Source organism: Hippichthys cyanospilos, chromosome 10, assembly GCF_059441005.1.
Source record: "Hippichthys cyanospilos isolate Australia breed blue-spotted pipefish chromosome 10, RoL_Hcya_1.0, whole genome shotgun sequence".
NCBI classification, from domain to species: domain Eukaryota; kingdom Metazoa; phylum Chordata; class Actinopteri; order Syngnathiformes; family Syngnathidae; genus Hippichthys; species Hippichthys cyanospilos.
Window position 1 is genome coordinate 15,850,627 of NC_142378.1, and position 19,374 is coordinate 15,870,000.

General features: G+C 36.9%; 1 protein-coding gene across 1 annotated transcript in view; it reads left to right on the forward strand.

Annotated features, from left to right (window-relative positions):
* LOC148417277 (contactin-associated protein-like 4) overlaps positions 1-19,374 on the forward strand; it is a 68,779-nt gene that overhangs the window by 25,725 nt on the left and 23,680 nt on the right. The window contains exons 4-10 of the mRNA XM_088425308.1: positions 4,222-4,369; positions 5,301-5,495; positions 9,360-9,535; positions 10,144-10,287; positions 11,643-11,910; positions 12,218-12,364; positions 17,004-17,175. Coding sequence (XP_088281434.1) covers positions 4,222-4,369; positions 5,301-5,495; positions 9,360-9,535; positions 10,144-10,287; positions 11,643-11,910; positions 12,218-12,364; positions 17,004-17,175 — 1,250 coding nt within the window. The remainder of the gene's footprint in view (positions 1-4,221; positions 4,370-5,300; positions 5,496-9,359; positions 9,536-10,143; positions 10,288-11,642; positions 11,911-12,217; positions 12,365-17,003; positions 17,176-19,374) is intronic.

Here is a 19,374-nt window from a genome sequence, read left to right on the forward strand (position 1 = left end):
ATGGAATGACTATGAATGACAATGTGTATATACCTGCTAATGCTAATGCAGTGGTCCCCCAACCACCGGTCCGCTGACCGGTACTGGTCTGTGGATCAGCTGGTACCGGGCTGCGTGGGCTGCACCCGAAATAATGTTTTGGAGATGATTTAGTTTAACTGTTCATACGTTTGTGCTTGATCTTTTTATTTTTTATTTATGGCGCCACCTCTGGCCGCTGTTGATATTACATATACGTTTGTGATTGATCTTTTTTTTTGGCGTCACCTCTGGCCGCTGTTGATATTACATTCATAGTGAGAAGGATGATGTGGTTTTTAGGGCAGCCCCCCCCCCCCCCCCCCCCCCCCCTAAATCTAAGGCGTTGACCGGTCCGTGGTGATAAAAAGGTTGGGGACCACTGGACTAATGGGCTTGGAACTAATTATCTATTCAGACCATTACAGCGAACAAAATAAGACAAAAAAGCAAAAAGCCCAATTTTTACTTTTTTCTGAGGAGTGAAGTACACGTATACTCCATGCAAGTAATCCCTTTCACGATCCCTATACAGTGATTTGAGAGTTGGGCATACATGAATAAGTCTGGAAATAAACAAAATTAAAGCTTTATAATTAATGACTAGTTTATAATATTCTAAAAAATCTTGTTCATGTTTCAGATCATATTTTCTCAGGAATGGATTTCTAAAAGTATCTTAACACAAGTACATCTCTTTTCATCTGTGTTTTTTTTCTATTTGCTTGTGTTTCTGCTCTTATCCTGGACCTGTCTTACTGAAAGCTTGTCAGAGGGCATTCGTCTCTCCAAAAATGCCAAGAAAAACTAAATGAGATGCTACTCAGAGCTATTTGGTGAACTTAATGCTCCACTGCCCAGACAGATAAGGCCTTCAGAATGCTGAAGACGGCACTGAGATGACAATTACCCACTACTAGATAAGCCAATTTCAGTCAGAGCAGCACATCGCTTGTACTCAGCAGACATTATCAAACACTCAGCTTCTCAAGAGAAGAAGATGGTCGAAACAAAGGTCATGCGCTTGAGTAATTGTAAGACCACAATTCTTCCCCCCATGCATTATTTTCTTGGTCTTCCTTTATGTCAACCTGAGTGTCACATTTCAGAGTATAAGTAAAGTATATTTGGGATTTCAGAAGCCACTGACCAGAGAATTGAGTTAGGATTGTAGAATTAATTATCCCATAGTCTGTCCAGTTTTACATAGTTTTGGCCACTTTAAAGTGATGAAAATTGCCTCTACCTAACATCTGGGTGTCTTTTTAGACAATACCAAGCAAATATTTTGATTTTGTTTCAAGTCAGTTGCTGTGATTTTTGTTGCAGCACCCGTGTTGTGGAGGTAAGTCTCAGTTTGGAATCAATAGCCACTGGGTTAGTCGGCTCATTCTTTTATTTATTGCATCAGTCATGGCTTAAGCCATTTATGAAGCCATTTATGAACATGATTTAGGACAGATATTTGCTTCGGTTTTTTAAAGGCTTTTTGCATGGTGGGGACTCGACACGATTGTGGATTTTGATATGCTCCTCCTGGAGGTTTCACTGTCCATATCGATGCCACTGTAAAAAAATAAAACATTGGGAAACTTTTTAGCATGTTAAATTAGCAAGTGTATGAGTTTTTTGGGTAGTGTCCGGTTGACGTGAGTGTGCAATAACAATATACGATACAACACAAATTCGGCCTCTGGGAACTCAAGCAATTAGGACAAGCAAAATTATAAGGCAAGATTAGAACAAGATTTATTGTACCTGCACATCACAGTTTCTTTTAATTTAGCTGTATTATTTTAGCTTTTTTTCTAGGGTTAGGGATAAGGTTAGGGTTAATTTGCTAATGACAATGGACACGTGAGGATGAATATTACATGACAGTGAAAAATACAACCAATCATAGTGAGACCTTAAAAAAAGTAACATTACTATACCAAATAATGTATGGCCACAAATGCTTTCATTTAGACCTGTAACATTTTATGATGACGTTTTCGCCCCAAGTGCTGTTGCTAGGATATGAAATGTGTTATAGATATTTTGCTTGATGATGCTCCATAGGTCAATACGGTTGAGGTCAGGTAAAGATGGTGGCTCCACCATCAGTTTGTCTTCTTTTATGCCCATTGCAGTCAGTGACTCAGTGGTGTTCTTTGCACAATGTAATGGGGCATTGTCAGGCATGAAGATGATTTTATGCTGGAAGGTACGTTTCCTCATTTTGTACCATGGAATAAAGTGGTCAGTCAGAAACTCTACATTCTTTGGAGGTCATTTTCACACCCTCAGGGACCCCAAAAGGACTTTCCAGAAGATTCCAGCCTAAAGATCCGTTTTGACTTGTGAGCATTGTTTAGGGGTGGCTTAATTATACACTGCTCACAAAAATTAAAGGAACACCTTTTTTTTATTGGGCCTGGCATGAATTGAATTAAACCTGTCTAATAATGTTCGTAATTCTCGTTCTTGTGATGTTGTGGGACATCTTGTCTTGTGGGATTTGTGTCTTGTCCCTTCAATACAAACAAGTTGACATTTTTTAAATTTTCTGTAAAGTTATTTTAGGAGGATAGCATGGTATACTTTCTTGGAATTATGTTATTTTTTACTCACTTGTGCACTTTTCATCTATGCTAAGAATGGGCAAATGGGCCCCCCAGGCCTCAAAGGGCTCTAATTTTTTACAATGTAAAAAAAAAAAGAGAGAGAGAGCGAGAGAGACAGGTGGATTATTAATGTTTCCTCTGCATCAGTCAACTCTTTTATACAAGCAGTTTAACATTTGATCAAACTCTGAAAGCATTTTTTGTATACAGTTTGCAAACATTTCTTTTGTTTTCACGATTCATGGGTTGGTCCGGTTCCTATGCCCCGTGAAAAGCAGAGGTTCATTGTATAATAAATAAAAAAATAAAATGTATAAAAATGTATGAATTGATAGTCCCCATGTATGTGAACCAGGGCACTTGTGCCTTGTGCCACGTGCCTTGTTTTCCTACATGGAAAAAATGTTGAGTGGTCATCACATTCAGCAAGCACACCAAATGTGTTTCAGAAAGATGAGAATGGCTTCAATTTTTTTTTTTTTTTTGACGCCTCAATTTATATACTTGAGTTTTTTTTTTTTTAATCATTCATATTTACAGATTTGCTACTTAACCTTCTTTGTGGTGTGTCAAATTTATAATATGAAGCCAGTCAAAATAAGTAATGCCTTACATTTAGGACAAAATTCCTCTGCACTGCCTTTATTTGTGTTTGGTCATTTCTGTGTAACTGTGACAGTTGATGTTGGCATCTTCAAGAGCTTTTTTTCATGCGTGCACTCCAAAGGTTTAATTGCAATGGTACATAGGATTGGCAAGTATTGTATGTCACATTTCTGTGTACTCAGGGCTTGTTAAATCAAACTAAACTTGCCTCTTATGTAGTTGCTGGATTCCTTCAAATTACCAAATTGAGAGATTTCTGTTCTCTTCGATTGTCTTCCACAAAACCCTCCGATTCCATTGCAAAAAAACTCATTTAGCACTTGTGCTGCTCTCTCAACATCTCGTACCTCGCCTTGCACTGGCCGTGAAAAGAAGAGCCCATGTCATTACTTAATGGTTGTAAAAGGAAGGGACCTTCTTATGCTGTCTTAGAGAACTGCGGAAGAAAAGACACACCGGATGTTAATTAAATCCAGTAAACAGCTTATCAACATGGGAAATTGATGTCCATGTGGACATATCTGCAATTTACATTCCCCGCTTAATAAATAATGACAACTGTGAATAGAAAACGGAAAGGTTGAGAGAAAAATGTTTGATTTAATTGCTAGGGTCCATTTTCTTTGCTCTCGTTGTGGTTAAAAAGCACACAAAGCAGCTTTGTAAACCAGCCTGAGTTGAGTCAAGTAGCTTAGACCATTTAGGGCTTTGTGGTGGAGAAACGCTATACTGTAGATAAGAGCTTTTGATAAATCTTCACAAACGAGAACGCCATATTCTAGCGTGTTTTATCTTTAGCTGGTAAAAAATGGAAAAGACATTGGCACTGGATCTAATTTTGCAGTTCATAAAAGCAATCCTGATGTGTGTCAACTGAGTTATTTCAAATAGGAATTCTTGTGCCAACTCTACAATTAGATTGTTGACCAATTTGTAATATATAGATCGTGGATAATATGGATCATTTGATTGAAAATGATGTCTCTTCCAGGCTCTTCCAGGCAACAGCAATGCTGACACTGTGGTCCAGTACAAACTTGAACAGACAGTGGTAGCCCGCTTTATCCGCCTCATCCCTCTGGCTTGGAACCCCAATGGGAGGATTGGACTTCGACTTGAAATATACGGGTGTCATTATGGTAAATATCCTCATTCTCATTAAAATTATGTACAGTAAATGCATTTAACCCAGAAAAAAATATGGATTATGTCTGCATGGATGTTTGTATGTATTTTTTTTATTCTTAACCAATTTTAGCTGAATAAGTCTATCTGTTGCAGGACTGTGACTACTGTATATCTGACCCCTTTTTCATTAAGTTACAAACTACTACCACATTCAATTCTGTAGATATAGTATTAGAATTGAATTGGCCGACATTTCAAGAACAAGAAGGAATTTTAATTTGACTTAATGGCCAAACTGAACAGCTCTAAAAACGTAACATGTAATGGTAGTTACTTCACTTATATAGCGTTTTTTCACTTATAAAGTTCATCAAAGCATTTTCGTTTATAAGAACTACTCCTTTATCTTTTGATGATGAAGCATCAGGAGCAAGTGGTAAATCAGCATCTTGCTAAAAGATACTTCAGCATGGTCACAATGCTTGGGGAGGAAACTTACAACCACTTGTGAGACAACCACTCCACAACTAAGCCACGCCGCACCCTGTTTCAGGGGTTTGAGTTGGCAAGAACGACACCACGTACAAATGTTGCCATTTTGTTCAACAGATAAAATGATATGAAATGTATCAATCACTTGCTCAAAATTCTCTTGTGCAGTCTGTCAACCGAAAACTTCTTAAAAGGTTTCAGTTGGTCTTTGATAGTAACATCTGATCTTTTTGGCTTACTCATCTATGTGATATACTATTCAAATTTGTTTTTTTAATGGTATTATCATTATTGAATTGCTCCCTCAATAAGAGGCTTAGGTAAAAAGTATTTGGAAACATTTTATTAGAAGATACAAACAAAAATGATGATTATCTTGTTTTGATATTTTTTTGCGTGCCAAAAAGCAAAAATATTGTATTGATGTTGCTCTTTGTTTGAACTCTGTAGCATCTGATGTTGCAAACTTTGATGGCAGCAGCAGCGTGCTATACAGGCTGAGTGCTGGGTCGAGCCCGGTGGCCATTTCTCTGAATTTGAAAACCCCAAAGAGTTGTGGGATCCTGTTCCATGCTGAGGGAAAAGGAGATCATAGCCTCACTCTGGCTTTGGAAAAAGGGAAGCTGCTTCTCTTTCACCAACAAGGTACATACATTCTTCTTTTAATACACAACATTGTGTTGTAGCTCTGCCTTATATTCTAAAATTAACACAAAATTGACAAGAATCACATGTTAGTTTTGTTTTTTTAAATAACTCGTTAGCATCCCAATTATGGGTCAAAAAAGGACTGATCCAATATTTGGGTCAATTTTAGGCTCATTGTAGGCACATGTTAGAGTTTAGGATAGAGTCTTTCTGATATATAAACCTCTTTTTTCTTTTTTCTTCTTGAGACTACTTTTTGAGTTCCCCCTATGACACGTTCCTTTGTCTTTTGTGTTCCTCTGCATGAAATCACTTCTGGTGCACTAACTTTTAAATGTTTCATGGATGATGCAACATGTTAGGGGAAAATCTTTGGAGCACAGTGTGTTGCAGTCTCTGTTTCTCTGTCTCTTTTAGTGTAGAGCGCTGCACGAACAAAACACTGAGGAGGGTTTTGTGTGTGTTTAGTTCTCCGTGTTTGCAACATCTCTCCTTGTCTTGCTTTGTTTTGCCAAGAGATCAGGTCAATCAAACAAACGAATTGGCTTGCCTGCCCATCCAATTAGACCTCAGCTCTTTCCATTATTTTTTTTTTAAATTCCATTCTTCTGGAAACTTTATAGATTTGAGAGGGTCTGTGTGATTTTTTGCTCATTCACTTTCTGACACAAAATGGATTTAGACCAAGGATCACCAAACGTTTTCAAATTGAGAGCTACTTCTTTGGTATGGAGTATTACGAAGGACTACCAGTTGCCACAATGAATAGAAAGAGATTCTTACTATTGCCTCTGTTCAATGCCGCCCTGCACACAGACAGAAAAACCTGACAAGAAAATAAAATGATTTGATTTTTTTCTGAAAGGGAGGAGTTTTAATTCCCTGGTGGCATTGGCGACTGTCACTCTGCTTTACAGAGATCTAATCTGGTGTCAGTGTGTGATGCCCGTCACACATCCCTCCATGACAAAATCTGTTTGTCAACTTTGCTAACCTGGGTAGAAAAGGGCAAAATAAATAATACATTTGTCATCCAAACAAAAAAGACTTTTGACAATGCAGTGATGTATTGCCAAGGTAGAGGGGGGAAACAATTGCGTATCACTATAACTGCATCCTGCTTTGCAATCTCCAGCTCTGTTTTCCTGGCAGCTTTTTATATATTTTTATTTTTTTGCAGTCTAGCCTTTCTGCTTACAAACCTCATATTCTACCCTAGTTTTGTTCCTGATGCTTGTTAGGTGTATGATTGGCCATTTTCAGCACAGCCCCTCACTATTGCATACCACATCGCTCTCTCCACTGTCCCTTGGGTTTACAGTCGGCAGGCAGCGTAATTTCACTCAATAGCTTGATGCATCTATCCAGAGACACTGTCGGTTGTCAGCTCAACAGTGTGAGGACAGGGGAAAAAAAACAGAATACGGAGCATAGCGACATTTATCAAATTTCTAGGAGCGTATAAGAACTTCTTAGAGGCTCCTCATTTTCTGTCTGAACCTAAGAAAGTGCTAAACACTAAAGCATGTCACATCTCTAGGATAATTTGATGGCAGCTGAAAAGGAAGAAGCCTGGAAATGAAACTAAGCCAGTCACTTAAACAAAAGTCCATTCAAAACTCAAGCCATTTGTTCGCGCGCCAGCCAATGATTATTTCATGCACGCATAGGCCGGCCGAAATGAGCAACAGGAAAACACAGATAAACAACTTTCATGCAAAAACACGTCTCAATATGCCAAGAAGGTGGCGTAAAATGACTAGCTCATTAAGATTTATGTCCTCTCTTCAAAACTCTCATTTCTTCCTTGCTTTGCATTCATCAAAATGTCAGCTCGCTGTAATGTACTTCACTGCTTGCCAATTCAGATCAATTCTTGGCTGTCAAGAGAGCAAATACACAGCGAGCCAGTGAGTGTGTCTTGCCCCCTGTACCATATGAAAATGTGATAAAAAGGTTTTGCACTCCAAAATCCAAAGGCAAACAATTACTATTTTTACATGTTTTTTTTTTCCTGACCTTTACCCAAGGCACATGTTTTCAAGGTACACCACATTAAAAAAAAAAAAAAAAAAAAAATGACACAAAGGTTGATATGCAGTATAAGGACATATGACAGTACGGGTTGAACTTCTCTGATAGAGGAGAAACCGATGAAAATGGTTTTGAAATTGAATAGCATACTGAATAAAATACTACTTTTATGAAGTTACAGTATATTTTCCAATATTTAGAACACTTAATAATTATTCACGAGATATTTTTCCTGGGTGCTACTATTTAAATGCATTTTAAAACTCACATACCACCTGGAGTATCTTCACGTATTCCCATTAGAGAGCCACTGATCCTAGTGGAAAGGGGTTTAGTGGTTCTGCCAGTTACCACAAATCCTAAATTGACAATAATATGTAATTTGCAGTAAATAAATAATTCATTCAAAAAGTGACATTGCATTATTTCCCGTTGCACACCTTATGATCTCTCGCTCCACACTAACGTGCCGAAGCACACCGGTGGGAATCACAAATCTAAACTATGAAACCAGAACAAATGCTATTGTTGTGTTCACTGAGGTGACCCTGGCTGTCTGGACACAGTATGACAATAGATAGAGAAAATAAATAGCTATGGATTACAGTTACTGCTAATTTTACTTTCTATATTTAACTAGGTCTATAGTGGTTTAAAAGTAAGGACAAGCCTTTTCTCTGAACAGCCATAAAAATATGCAACAAATGTTCTCTTTAACAGGCTAAGAATTTTGCTGTGTATTCACAGTTTTCTAGACTAGAATGAACGTATTGGATGTAATGTTACATTTACTTTACAGTTTAAAACTTCACAATCCTTTGATTTTGCAAGGTGCAATTTTACTGATCACCAAAATAAAGATATTAATAAAATTGAGTCACTGACGCGGCGGTATACTCATCTGAATTCTATGCAGGCAGCATGTTCCATTCCCACTCAATGTGAATGTGTCTGGCAGTGTTTCCGTCTGTGACAAAGGCAATAATTGCATTTTCATTTTTTTAGCCGAATGGCAATTAAAACTGAAGCAATACGTCCAAGAAAGGATGTTGTGATGATGTGAAAACCACTGTTAACAAGTGTCTGTCTGAATTTCACACTCGCATACGGCAGAAGAGGAGCATCACTTGGTTGGCAACCACTCTAAGCATTTTTGGGGACTAGAAGTGAGCTAAACAAAGAACTACCAAGGAAGATGCAACAACATAATAACTGTATTGTGAAGGGCACCTTCAAAGGAAACACGCCAAATGATGCATGCACGTTTACATGTTTTGAAGTTAGCCTTTGTAGCTGTGGTAGTGGAGTGGCCTGCTTGAGTCCTTGTGCATCTGTCACAGTTCTACAGTTCCGTCCTTTGAATCTATAAAATCTGACACATATGAAAAGAGGATGGGGGTGAAATTACTGTGATTTTTTTACCTAATTACAATAAATGTTCCAGCTAGACACTCATGTTTACGATAACCAATCGAATAACTAGGCTTCTCTCTTTCATTCTAGTGGTCATATTTTTGACTCATAAGAAAAACCAAACCTATATTTGCTATATATAATTCTAACATTTCCCACACAAAACTGGGTTAAAATTCATCTCTGAGTTTGAGCCTTTTTTGGACTAAAGGTCAGTCACAAGCCGAAGGGAAATCAATTAGGCTTGAGTTCACGTTTTGATAATCACAGAATAATCATCAAGAGAGGTACTTATTAGATTTTATAGGATAAATTTACTTTATATACACTCATGTTTTGTCAGCTTAGTTGAATGCTTAAGGTTGAAAATGTTTTCACTTTGACATGCAATGTCTCTTGTCTTCCATGCTGCAGGTCTGAGTTCATCCTCTGGTGGTCACGTCCTGACAACAATGGGCAGTCTGCTTGATGACCAACACTGGCATCACGTAAAACTAGAGCGAATTGGCCCCCACTTCAACCTCACTGTGGATAAGAATACACAGCAGATTGTCATACCAGCTGAGCTCAGTCACTGGGACATTCATTGGGTGAGAAAAACTATGCAACACAGTAAACATACATGTTGACATGTCAAAACAGTCCACTCACTCTGTTTGCTTAAATGGAGCTAATAGATTTTCATTACGAGAAGCACAGTGGCATATGTATTTACCTTTTTGGTTCACCTGCGGTTCTGATTGCTTAAAATGCAGTTTTAAAATACCTTTTAAATAACGTCAACTTTGGTTGGCACGATCTTCCTGTGATCCTGAAGAAAATGTGAATTGGTTTCCGAAACCGCTTGTCCTCACAAGGGGCCCTAGGCTTGCTGGTGCCTATACCAGCTGCCTTTGAGCATTAGGCCAGGTGTCCATTATACCAACCAAGCATGATTTGGGGAATTGTTCGATGAAACGGGAACACCTGGAGAAAGCCGACGTGGGCGGGACATGCAAAGTCCACACAGGAAGGACGGAGCTGGGACTGGGGTCCTTTGAATGAATACACACAGATATATTTTTTTCCTATTTAAACATCGCAAGAATAGGTCTGCATCTTTTGCTCTCCAAGGAAAGTCACAAAGTTAACGGTTTGCATGAGCTTTTAGTTTGAAGTTACCTGGGGTAACTCTTTATGCATTGATTATTTTGTGCAGTTGAGTCTTGGGGCTGTCCAAAGCCATGGATTTAAGTCAAACAGCTATAAGAAGAATTTTAATGGATGTGTGGAAAACCTGCATTATAATGACCTCAATCTGATAGACATGGCAAAACAAAACAACCCTCAGGTTACTGTCATGGTAAGTTTGCATCTTCTCACAATTTATTTGCTGCAACTGTGGTACCATCACAAAAATGTGTACTTGTTTACCCTTCTTTTGGGTGTTTGCTATTTTATTCTGGTCCAGCTAATAGCACTTTTTCCTCAAGAGAACCTTTTAAGAAATTGGTTGTAGGTCTAGTGGGAAAAAAGTACAACAGAACCTCCAAAAAATAATCCATTCTGTAACTTCTAAGTTGTTGTTGTTGTTTTTTTTAAACATTATATATACAGTATATATATATATATATATATATATATATATATATATATATATATATATATATATATATATATATACACACACACTGTATATGGTTTATATTATTTAATGTTTTATTAATTTGTTTTGAGGGCCCATCTGATCGGATAATATCCATTTACCGGTATTTTTTGATTTAAAATTAATTCAGAAAACCATTTTTTTTTAACAATCAACATTTTTTACAATAACCAGAACTGAAGTTTTAGACAAGTGTTTCACTGAAAATGTTGGTCAATGAAAGGGCATGATGTCAAAACCATAAAACACACATGATTGAGTCAGCCTGGTTTGTTCAAAGGTAATCAGCAGGAACAGGAAATGTATCCCAGCATCAAAGCATGCTGAGTCATTTTCATGAGTCATTAAAGTGCCTTTGAAAAGTAATCTGACTGCTCTTGGGGACAATGAAAAGGCGCTATCTAGTGGCTTCTTTATGTTAGCCGCTGTGCCAAATGTTTTCCAATAGGTGGCATGCAAAAAAAAAAATCTCTGCATAATTAGGTCCTTTTTTAGTGCCTTGAGTTGGTGATTGAACAATGTTTTGGAACCACCCTTTGTTGTCGACTGGCCAACAGTTTGTGCAGTAGAATCAATCAAGTCAGTCGTTGTGACGCAGTTCCGATAATAACTTCAAAATAAAAGAATAGTATGTGTGTCCATATATTATTTGGTATGATGAAGTTTATTACTTTGGAGTTAGCTGGCCTTCTCACCACTTTTGACTGCATGTTTTACTCTCAAGCAAAGCATTGCAGAGCAATAATATTAGCCGAAGGAAAATCTTTCTCATGCTAATACAAGATCTAAACCTATAATAATTAACGTCTGTATAAAAAAATAAAAATAAATAATACAAAATTAGAAAAGTGATGAAAATGAAATGGATAGCTTTGCAACGTGTGGATGTATTTTAAAGTACAAAATATTCCAAATTAACGGAAACATGTTGCATGACAGTAAAAGGGTTCCTTGGAGAGCTCTGAATAAAAAATGTGTCACCAGGAGGTCATACTTGTTGTTTTCGTTTTGTCACATTGTGTTCTCACTGTCCAACTTCCTCTTCTTTTTAGGGCAATGTGACTTTTTCCTGTACTGAGCCATTTTCAGTGGCTGTAACTTTCACGGACTCCCAGAGCTTCCTCCAGTTGCCCGGACGCACAACAGGCTCATCCGGGCTCGTCCATGTAGCTTTACAATTCCGGACATGGAACAAAGAGGGACTGCTGTTTGCCTTTAACTTTTTGCAGCGACACAGGGTGCTCATGCTGTACCTGAGTGATGGCAGACTTCAATTGCAAATCAATGACACTGTAAAAGCACAGCTTCACCTTAATACAGGTTAGTCATATATTGTACTATAGTTTATAGTTTTTTTTGTTTGTTTTTTTGTTTATAGTATCCCTTTTAGTTTGATAATGTCTTTCATACCCAAAACTTTGTATTTGCAGTCTCCATACCAACAACTCTTGAAGCTATTTTCTGTTAGATTCCCAGACATGACATTAAACTTGTCTGTGTTAGCCTTTTCGTATATTATTGATCATACCCCAGAAATGTCATGTTAATTGCTTTTGATGTGGGTTTACGGTGTAGACAGTGCTTAAACCAGGGAACTTGATTCTAAACGAACATTTATTGATGTCAGGTTCAGGGCTGAATGACGGTCAGTGGCATTCCGTGGAGCTTCGCAGTGGACAAGATCACACGAGCGTCACAGTTGACAAAGATGAAGTAGCCACTGCTCACACTGCAGCAGACATCCCTCATCCTGATGATCTGCTATTCTTTGGTGGTAAGAATACATAATCAAAGCTAGTGCATTTTTCGCACTATAAGGCGCACCTAAAGGCCTACAGTATTCTCAAAAGCTGACTGCCTTAGAATCCGTTGTGCCTTATTCATTGCATAAACTGCCGTTTTTCTTTTTGGGGGGATGACAATATAATGTGTAATGTGTAATATAATATGTAAATTCTTCAATTTTTACCTTTGCATTTCAGTTACAAATGTATTTATTATAATTGTTTGAAATTTTGATATGCTATACTGTACATGCTCCAATTTTAAACAACTTAAATGGGGTCAAGGCGCAAAAAACGCATACTTTTGTAAAAGAAAGCGTAGTTTTATGAAATAAATCCAGATCCTGTTTTTATATCAAAAAAACAACATATTTTCAGGTTTTTGGTTGCAATTTGTTTAAAAAAATAATGAGTTTAATATTGAATTGAATCATACTTTCCACAAATCATCTTTATCCTTAATTTCTGATTGAAAAATTTGACTGACTCATCTGATTGTTTTTTCCTTTTAGTGCAGCTCCATCTAGTGGATACATAACGCAACCCCAGCCACTACTGTAGCTTCTATTCTATGTGCCTTATAAAGTGGTGTGCCTTATATATGAAACCTTTTTAAAATATGCGATTCATTGAAAGTACTCGTCTGATTATTTTGTTGACATTCTCTTTAGCACAGCTCCATCTTGTGGATCCATAATGCAAGCACAGCCACGACTGTAGCTTCTCTTCTATGCACCTTATAATGTGGTACACCTTATATATGAAGACATTTTTAAAATAGGCCATTCGTTGAAGGTGAGCCTTGTAATCCAGTGCGCATTATAGTGCGGAAAATACGGTGTATTCGATTCGTATATCTTATTATTTTACTGTATTTTATGTGTTTGTTATTCAGTGCCCACAAAATGTCAACAATAAATCCCCAGTAGTTAACGCCCTAAAAGCAATTCTAGTCAGGCTTGACAAAATTATGATTGTAATGTTTTCTATACTAGTACTTTTTAATTGTTGTATGACTATATCTGAATCTAGAATACAGTAAATCATGGTCTATTTTCAAAAATGTCCTTCACTTTACTAACACCACCAGATCACAATCCAAAATCTATACTCTTTTCTCTATGTGCTTCTTTTTATTTTCTCTCATTTTGCTTACTGTATTTGACACCCTCAAGCGTGTTTGAGTAATAATGTCTTGCATGTTGACTTTTCAAGTCAAACCATAATGCTTCATTTGGAAGAATATTGCATAAAAGTGTAATGAGTATGATGATGTGTCTCATTTGCATGAGATATAAAAACAGCAATTATGTATCACAGTCTCAAAGACGCCCCTGCCGTCACTCTTTTTGAGTGCCTTAAATTTAAAGTGATAATACACAATTAATAATTTCTCTCACTCTCATTTTTTTCTGCTGGGAGCTGTCAAACTGCACCTAATGGTCTGACTATAATTAGTCAAGCAGAGCCTGTAGCCTGAATAGCAATGAGTGTGTCTGATGACTACCATCAGCCTCAAGAAAGAATACTTTACAGTTCATACACATATAGTGTTTACTGTGTGGTGGTCGATAGTTTTTTTTTTTAATTATTTGGTATTTGTAACGTTAATTACTTTCAAATTAAATCTAGCAACATAAGAATAAGGACGAACGTAAATGAGTTCAAAATGTTGCAGTCCATTGTAAGGTATCCCGCCAGACATATCAATCGTGTTTATTGTTTCTAATATATCAATGAATGCAGCAAGACAGTCGTTCCTAATGTTGATGATTCGTTAACTAAGTCAGGTTATCAATTTCATAACCAAGCCCGTGCTTCGATTTTAAGTACTGTTTGTAATGTAATGTGGTGTGGGAAGAGGACCCAAGAGCAGACAAAGAAAAACATGCAGATTAATGTGAGGAGCGATTCTTACTAGCTCTAGGTTCGACCAGGATTATTTAACTCAGCGGGGTAGTGAGAGGTCCACAGCTGTGGCGCTGCGGCGGGCAGGTAACGAGACCGTTCTGGCAGCAGTACAAGACGAGGATACAGGCACGGGGGTGACTTGAAAGCATAAGTCGATCTGGCGATAAGGTGTAATTCAGGGTTGGTTGAAGCATGCAGCTGATGTTGATTGCTTGCACCCAGGTCACAGTTCTACTCATTTCTCTTCAGTCCTACTCATAAACACAACCATGGGGCATGGCTAAAGGAAGAGAGGCATGATGTTTCACACAGATAAGCACACAATGGGATATGTACTGTGTTATACACAAAACATACCTCTACAAACCACAGTCGTATATATTCATTGTATACTGTATACTTTATTTCATGTAATGAACAAAGTTCCAGACATCTGAGCTTTCTGATGAAAGAAAGATATTGCAGGGCATAACAAAAGAATTCAAGAGGCCACTATAAAACTATGATACACATTTGCATACAATCTTATAGGTTTATATTATTATTGCTGATGTTACCATTGTAATTTGTTAAAATTGTAATGGTTCACGTAATCTATGGCAGAGAAATTAAAAACACAATTTAGTTTGTTTCTGACCGGCCTTTCCTTTTGCAACTTTTCCAAAATAACTACGATTGATAATTATTCATGAGTATAATTTGCTGGAATAATGTATATTTTATGATTTACTTTCATTTTATTTTATCAGAATGGGAGACGAAAGCCAAATTATTTGATTAGGTATATTGGCCATATATTGTAATTAAGTAAAAACCCAGAGCTATTTAACTCCCATTATTTTTATTGATATAGGCATTAATTATGATTAATGATTGATTATAAGTCATATTTTATTGATCAATGTAAAGCTTACATCACGTATATTTACAGTTTTTCATATGTATATGTATTCATATGAATCATGGGCGTGTTTACTGTTTGAGTTTGAAGTTTTCAACTTTATTTGAATGCATCATGTGCACTACATATTTAGTAGTTTATGCATCACATAGTTATTGGCTTGTGCCAACACTTGAGATGTGTGGCCTATCATACAATGTCAGTGTAAATAACTAGCAGTGTCATTGATTTTTATTATATCGTTGATTATTTTTATTTAATCTTTTATTACAGCCTATAGCCATCGTATGGCTACATATACAACAGATACATTATTTGATTATTAGATCAAACTGAGATCTGCTGACTGAGAGAGACCACAAAACTACTGTACTGTCTTGATATACCATATTTTTTCTTCGGTAAAGTACATACTCGACACTGATTGACTGTTGGAAATGCAGCCAAACGTTCACGGCAAAATGGGGGAAGGAGCAAACCATTCAGTTTCCTCAAATCCATCACCTGGCAAGCACTCATGCATAGACGCATAAACCTTATTGACTGTACGTATATGACAATGTGCCGCCCGCCAGAAATGCTCAACTTGTGTTCAGTCTGACAGCAGCATTGTACTACTGAGCATTATACATTTGAGACAGACTGACACTCAAAATCACCATTCCTTAATAGTATTATATTTCTTTTGGAGGTTCTCAAATACTTTTGGTGCATTGCTGCAATTCAGACAGTGGTGCTATTTTGGTTTAGTGATTTTAGGTGCAAGTCCCAGCTCACTGTTCTTGTTCTAGGATTTTGAAGAAAAAATGACTCCCAACACACCTGACAACAGCCTGGAGGGACATATACATCTTCCTTCTACATGATGCATTTTTTGACTTGTGTGACTTGTATTCTAGAGCGACTTATAAAGAGTCCAAAAATACAGTTGAGGCCAAAAGTTTGGACATTCCTCTTTCGATGCATTTTCAAGACAATCTCGACAGTAGATTCTCACTGAATGCAATAAAGATATGAATGCACACACATGGACTTATGTACATCACAAAAAAGATGAAACAAGTGAAAACATGTTTCATATTCTAATTTCTTCAAAATAACCAACCATTGCACACTCTTGCTATTTTCTTGATATATTTTCTTGATTGATATCAGATGGATTTTCACTTTACAAGTGTGCCTTATCAGGGTTAATTTGTGAACTTTGGTTAACACATAGCCCACAGCCTTGTTGAACAACTTTTAAAATCCCTATAATAGCAGGAACCACTCAGCTAATGCTAAAACAATCAGAAAAGCGGCCATCATTGTGTTAAGAAATTGAATTTGTCCAAATTATTGATCTGTACTGTACGTTAATTATAAAACATACTTGAATGGATCCCATTTTGTCAAATGCCAAATAATGTTTAACTTACACTCATTACGCCCCAAAATAAAGATGAATTTCATTATAATTTCCCAAAGGCATGATCAAATACTTAAGATCATATTTACAAACAATAAAAACTGTGTCTCCATTCATAAATACATTAAAGGCTGCCTGAATGTAAGTCTCTGTTTTGCAAGTTTCTCTTGCGCAAACTCACATTATGATGTGCCAGAAAGCCTCCCACTGTACACACTTTGAGTAATTTAATCAGCATAAGTATACGTTTCAGAGTGGAGTGCTGCCACTTAACATTTTACTCTCATTTAATTAACATAATTTCGTTGAATTTTCCAGTTATTATGCAGCAAGATCAGAGTAGTCACTAGACAACAATACATAGCGCCGACATTTCCTTAACTGTGTCGTCTTGCATTCTGTTCCTCAGGCTGTCCTCCGCCGGATAGTAATTACAAGTGTAGCAACCCCGTTACAACCTTCCAGGGTTGTATGCGCCTTGTGACGCTGCATAAACATCCTGTGGATTTCATCAAGATGCAGGAAAGGCTGCTGGGAAATTACAGCCACTTGCAGATTGATATGTGTGGCATCACCGACAGGTAATGCTTTATCTAATGATTGCACAAGCCTTGCAAGATCAAGTCACAACATATTCTTAATTAACTATAACATATTTACTTTAGCATTGTTCATCAACTGATACTGAATAGCTAGTATTATATATAAGACCAATACGGATAATCACTTAATTAAAAAATAAAGTCAGCATTCTTGTGGTTGAAGAACTGATGTAGGATTTTCTTTGAAACCTGCAAGTCCAGCTCATTCGCAGGTGAAAGGACAAGTTTCTTTAAAATAACCATTTCAAGACAACATAAAGCAATGGTCTGTTTCTGTACTTGGTAATTTTGAGATAACGAATACTGTATTTGAGAAGTTGAGTGTAATCTTTTTAATATTGGACTGTAACCAATTTTTTTTCCAATTCAGCAAATACAATCATTCTAGTGCTGGAAGATGTGGTAGGCATGTGGCTGCAGGGTTCAAATCACGTTTGGAACTTTCTATCATTTAACTCCTGTCGATAAATTCTGCACATAATATTTCTCGACACATTTTCAATGTGACTTTTGGCCATTTCTCCAAAACCACAGACACATAGTTCATTTTCATGGTCTCATTTCAAATTCCAGATACAGTTGGCATTCTAGTCACTGTCGCCACCCCAATGAGATTCTCTTCATGTATTTTCGCCTCTACCTTCTTTGGCACTGCACCTCATCACCTTTCTCAGCTTCTCCCTGCCTCATCCATCTCAAGTTTTTTTTTTTTGTTTTTAATTCACATTGGCATTACTGTGCAACTTTACTTGGATTATTCTGTATCATGTTGACATCCTTGAACTTGGGCTGATCTTAATAATGTGTGAAATGTTTCTCGGCAATTATTTTCATTCTGTACAAAAAGTATTTGGAATCACAACTGAGATATGTCACAAAATCCGGATAATTGTGTGTCTCCCGAATTAAAATTGAGATAGATATATTTATACTCTTCTTTTAAAATTATATAAAACATAGAGGTATATGAAAAATTGGGGGTGACAGCAATTTGAATGTCCCAATCTGAATCCCCTAGATTTGGCACATGCATCGTTCAATAGTGAACATTGTCTAACAATCCCTTATTTTCATATACTATCTTCACAATTTGAACCTTGTGGCTGCTGGGAAAAAAAGTCGAGATCGTAAGGAGGTTGTTTTTGTAGACAAAATGGACGAAAATGTCGAAAATTCTCTTTTTTTTTTTTTTTGTCAATAACTCAAAACTAATATTCTTGACATGAGTTTGCATGTTCGCCCTGTGCCCACTTTGGCTTTCCTCCCGGCTCTCCGGTTTGCTCCCACATTCACAAATACTGCATGGTAGGTTAGAGACCTAACATAATGTTGCTTGTATCAATAAAATAACCCAGAACAATGTTAGCCTCTCCTTGACCTCTATAACCGTCATATACAGATTTTGCTGTAGCATCACATCACTCAGTGCTGCCACCACCTGTTCCTGTCTCATTTCTGCCATCTGGCATGTGCTTCTGAGCCTTGAAGACCTGTACTTGCCACCCCACGTGTAATAAATTTTAATGATAAATAGACCCACATTTACATTTATAACATACTGTTGGTTGTTAAGAACACATTTATTTGCATGTTTTTTGGAAATTAATAATCATTTAATTCATTCCTTTTTAATGAAATTGTTCTTAATCTTACACAGTGTCCCTTTAACAAGTTCAAACCAGTTGAGACAGTGGAGTCCCACATAAAATAAAATAAAATAAAATAAGACACACACCTCAAGTTTTGATCTTCATGGTATGATTAAAACATCTTTAATTATAATACACAGTTGTCTGATAGTTAATATTTATTATTTATTAATATATTTATTTATTTAATGAGGGTACCCACCTATGTTGTCTGTTGCTACACCAGACAAGAGCAGTGTTAGTGCTCCAGTTGAACACAAATCACTGAGCGCAGTGTCAGTGCCCCAGTTGCACACAAATCACTGCATCTTTTTGGCCAGATGAATTAGTTTGTGGCTAACAGAAGACCACAATATTAAATGAGTTAATAATAAATAAAAGGTAATAATAACAAATAAATACATTCTGCCTGGTTTTGAATTATCTGAATACATTTGAATGTGCATCGGAAGACGTCAACTCTCTCAAATAACTGTTAGCAGTGACCCGCCAACAGTATATATACTGTATATGGCAATTATTTTGTTCT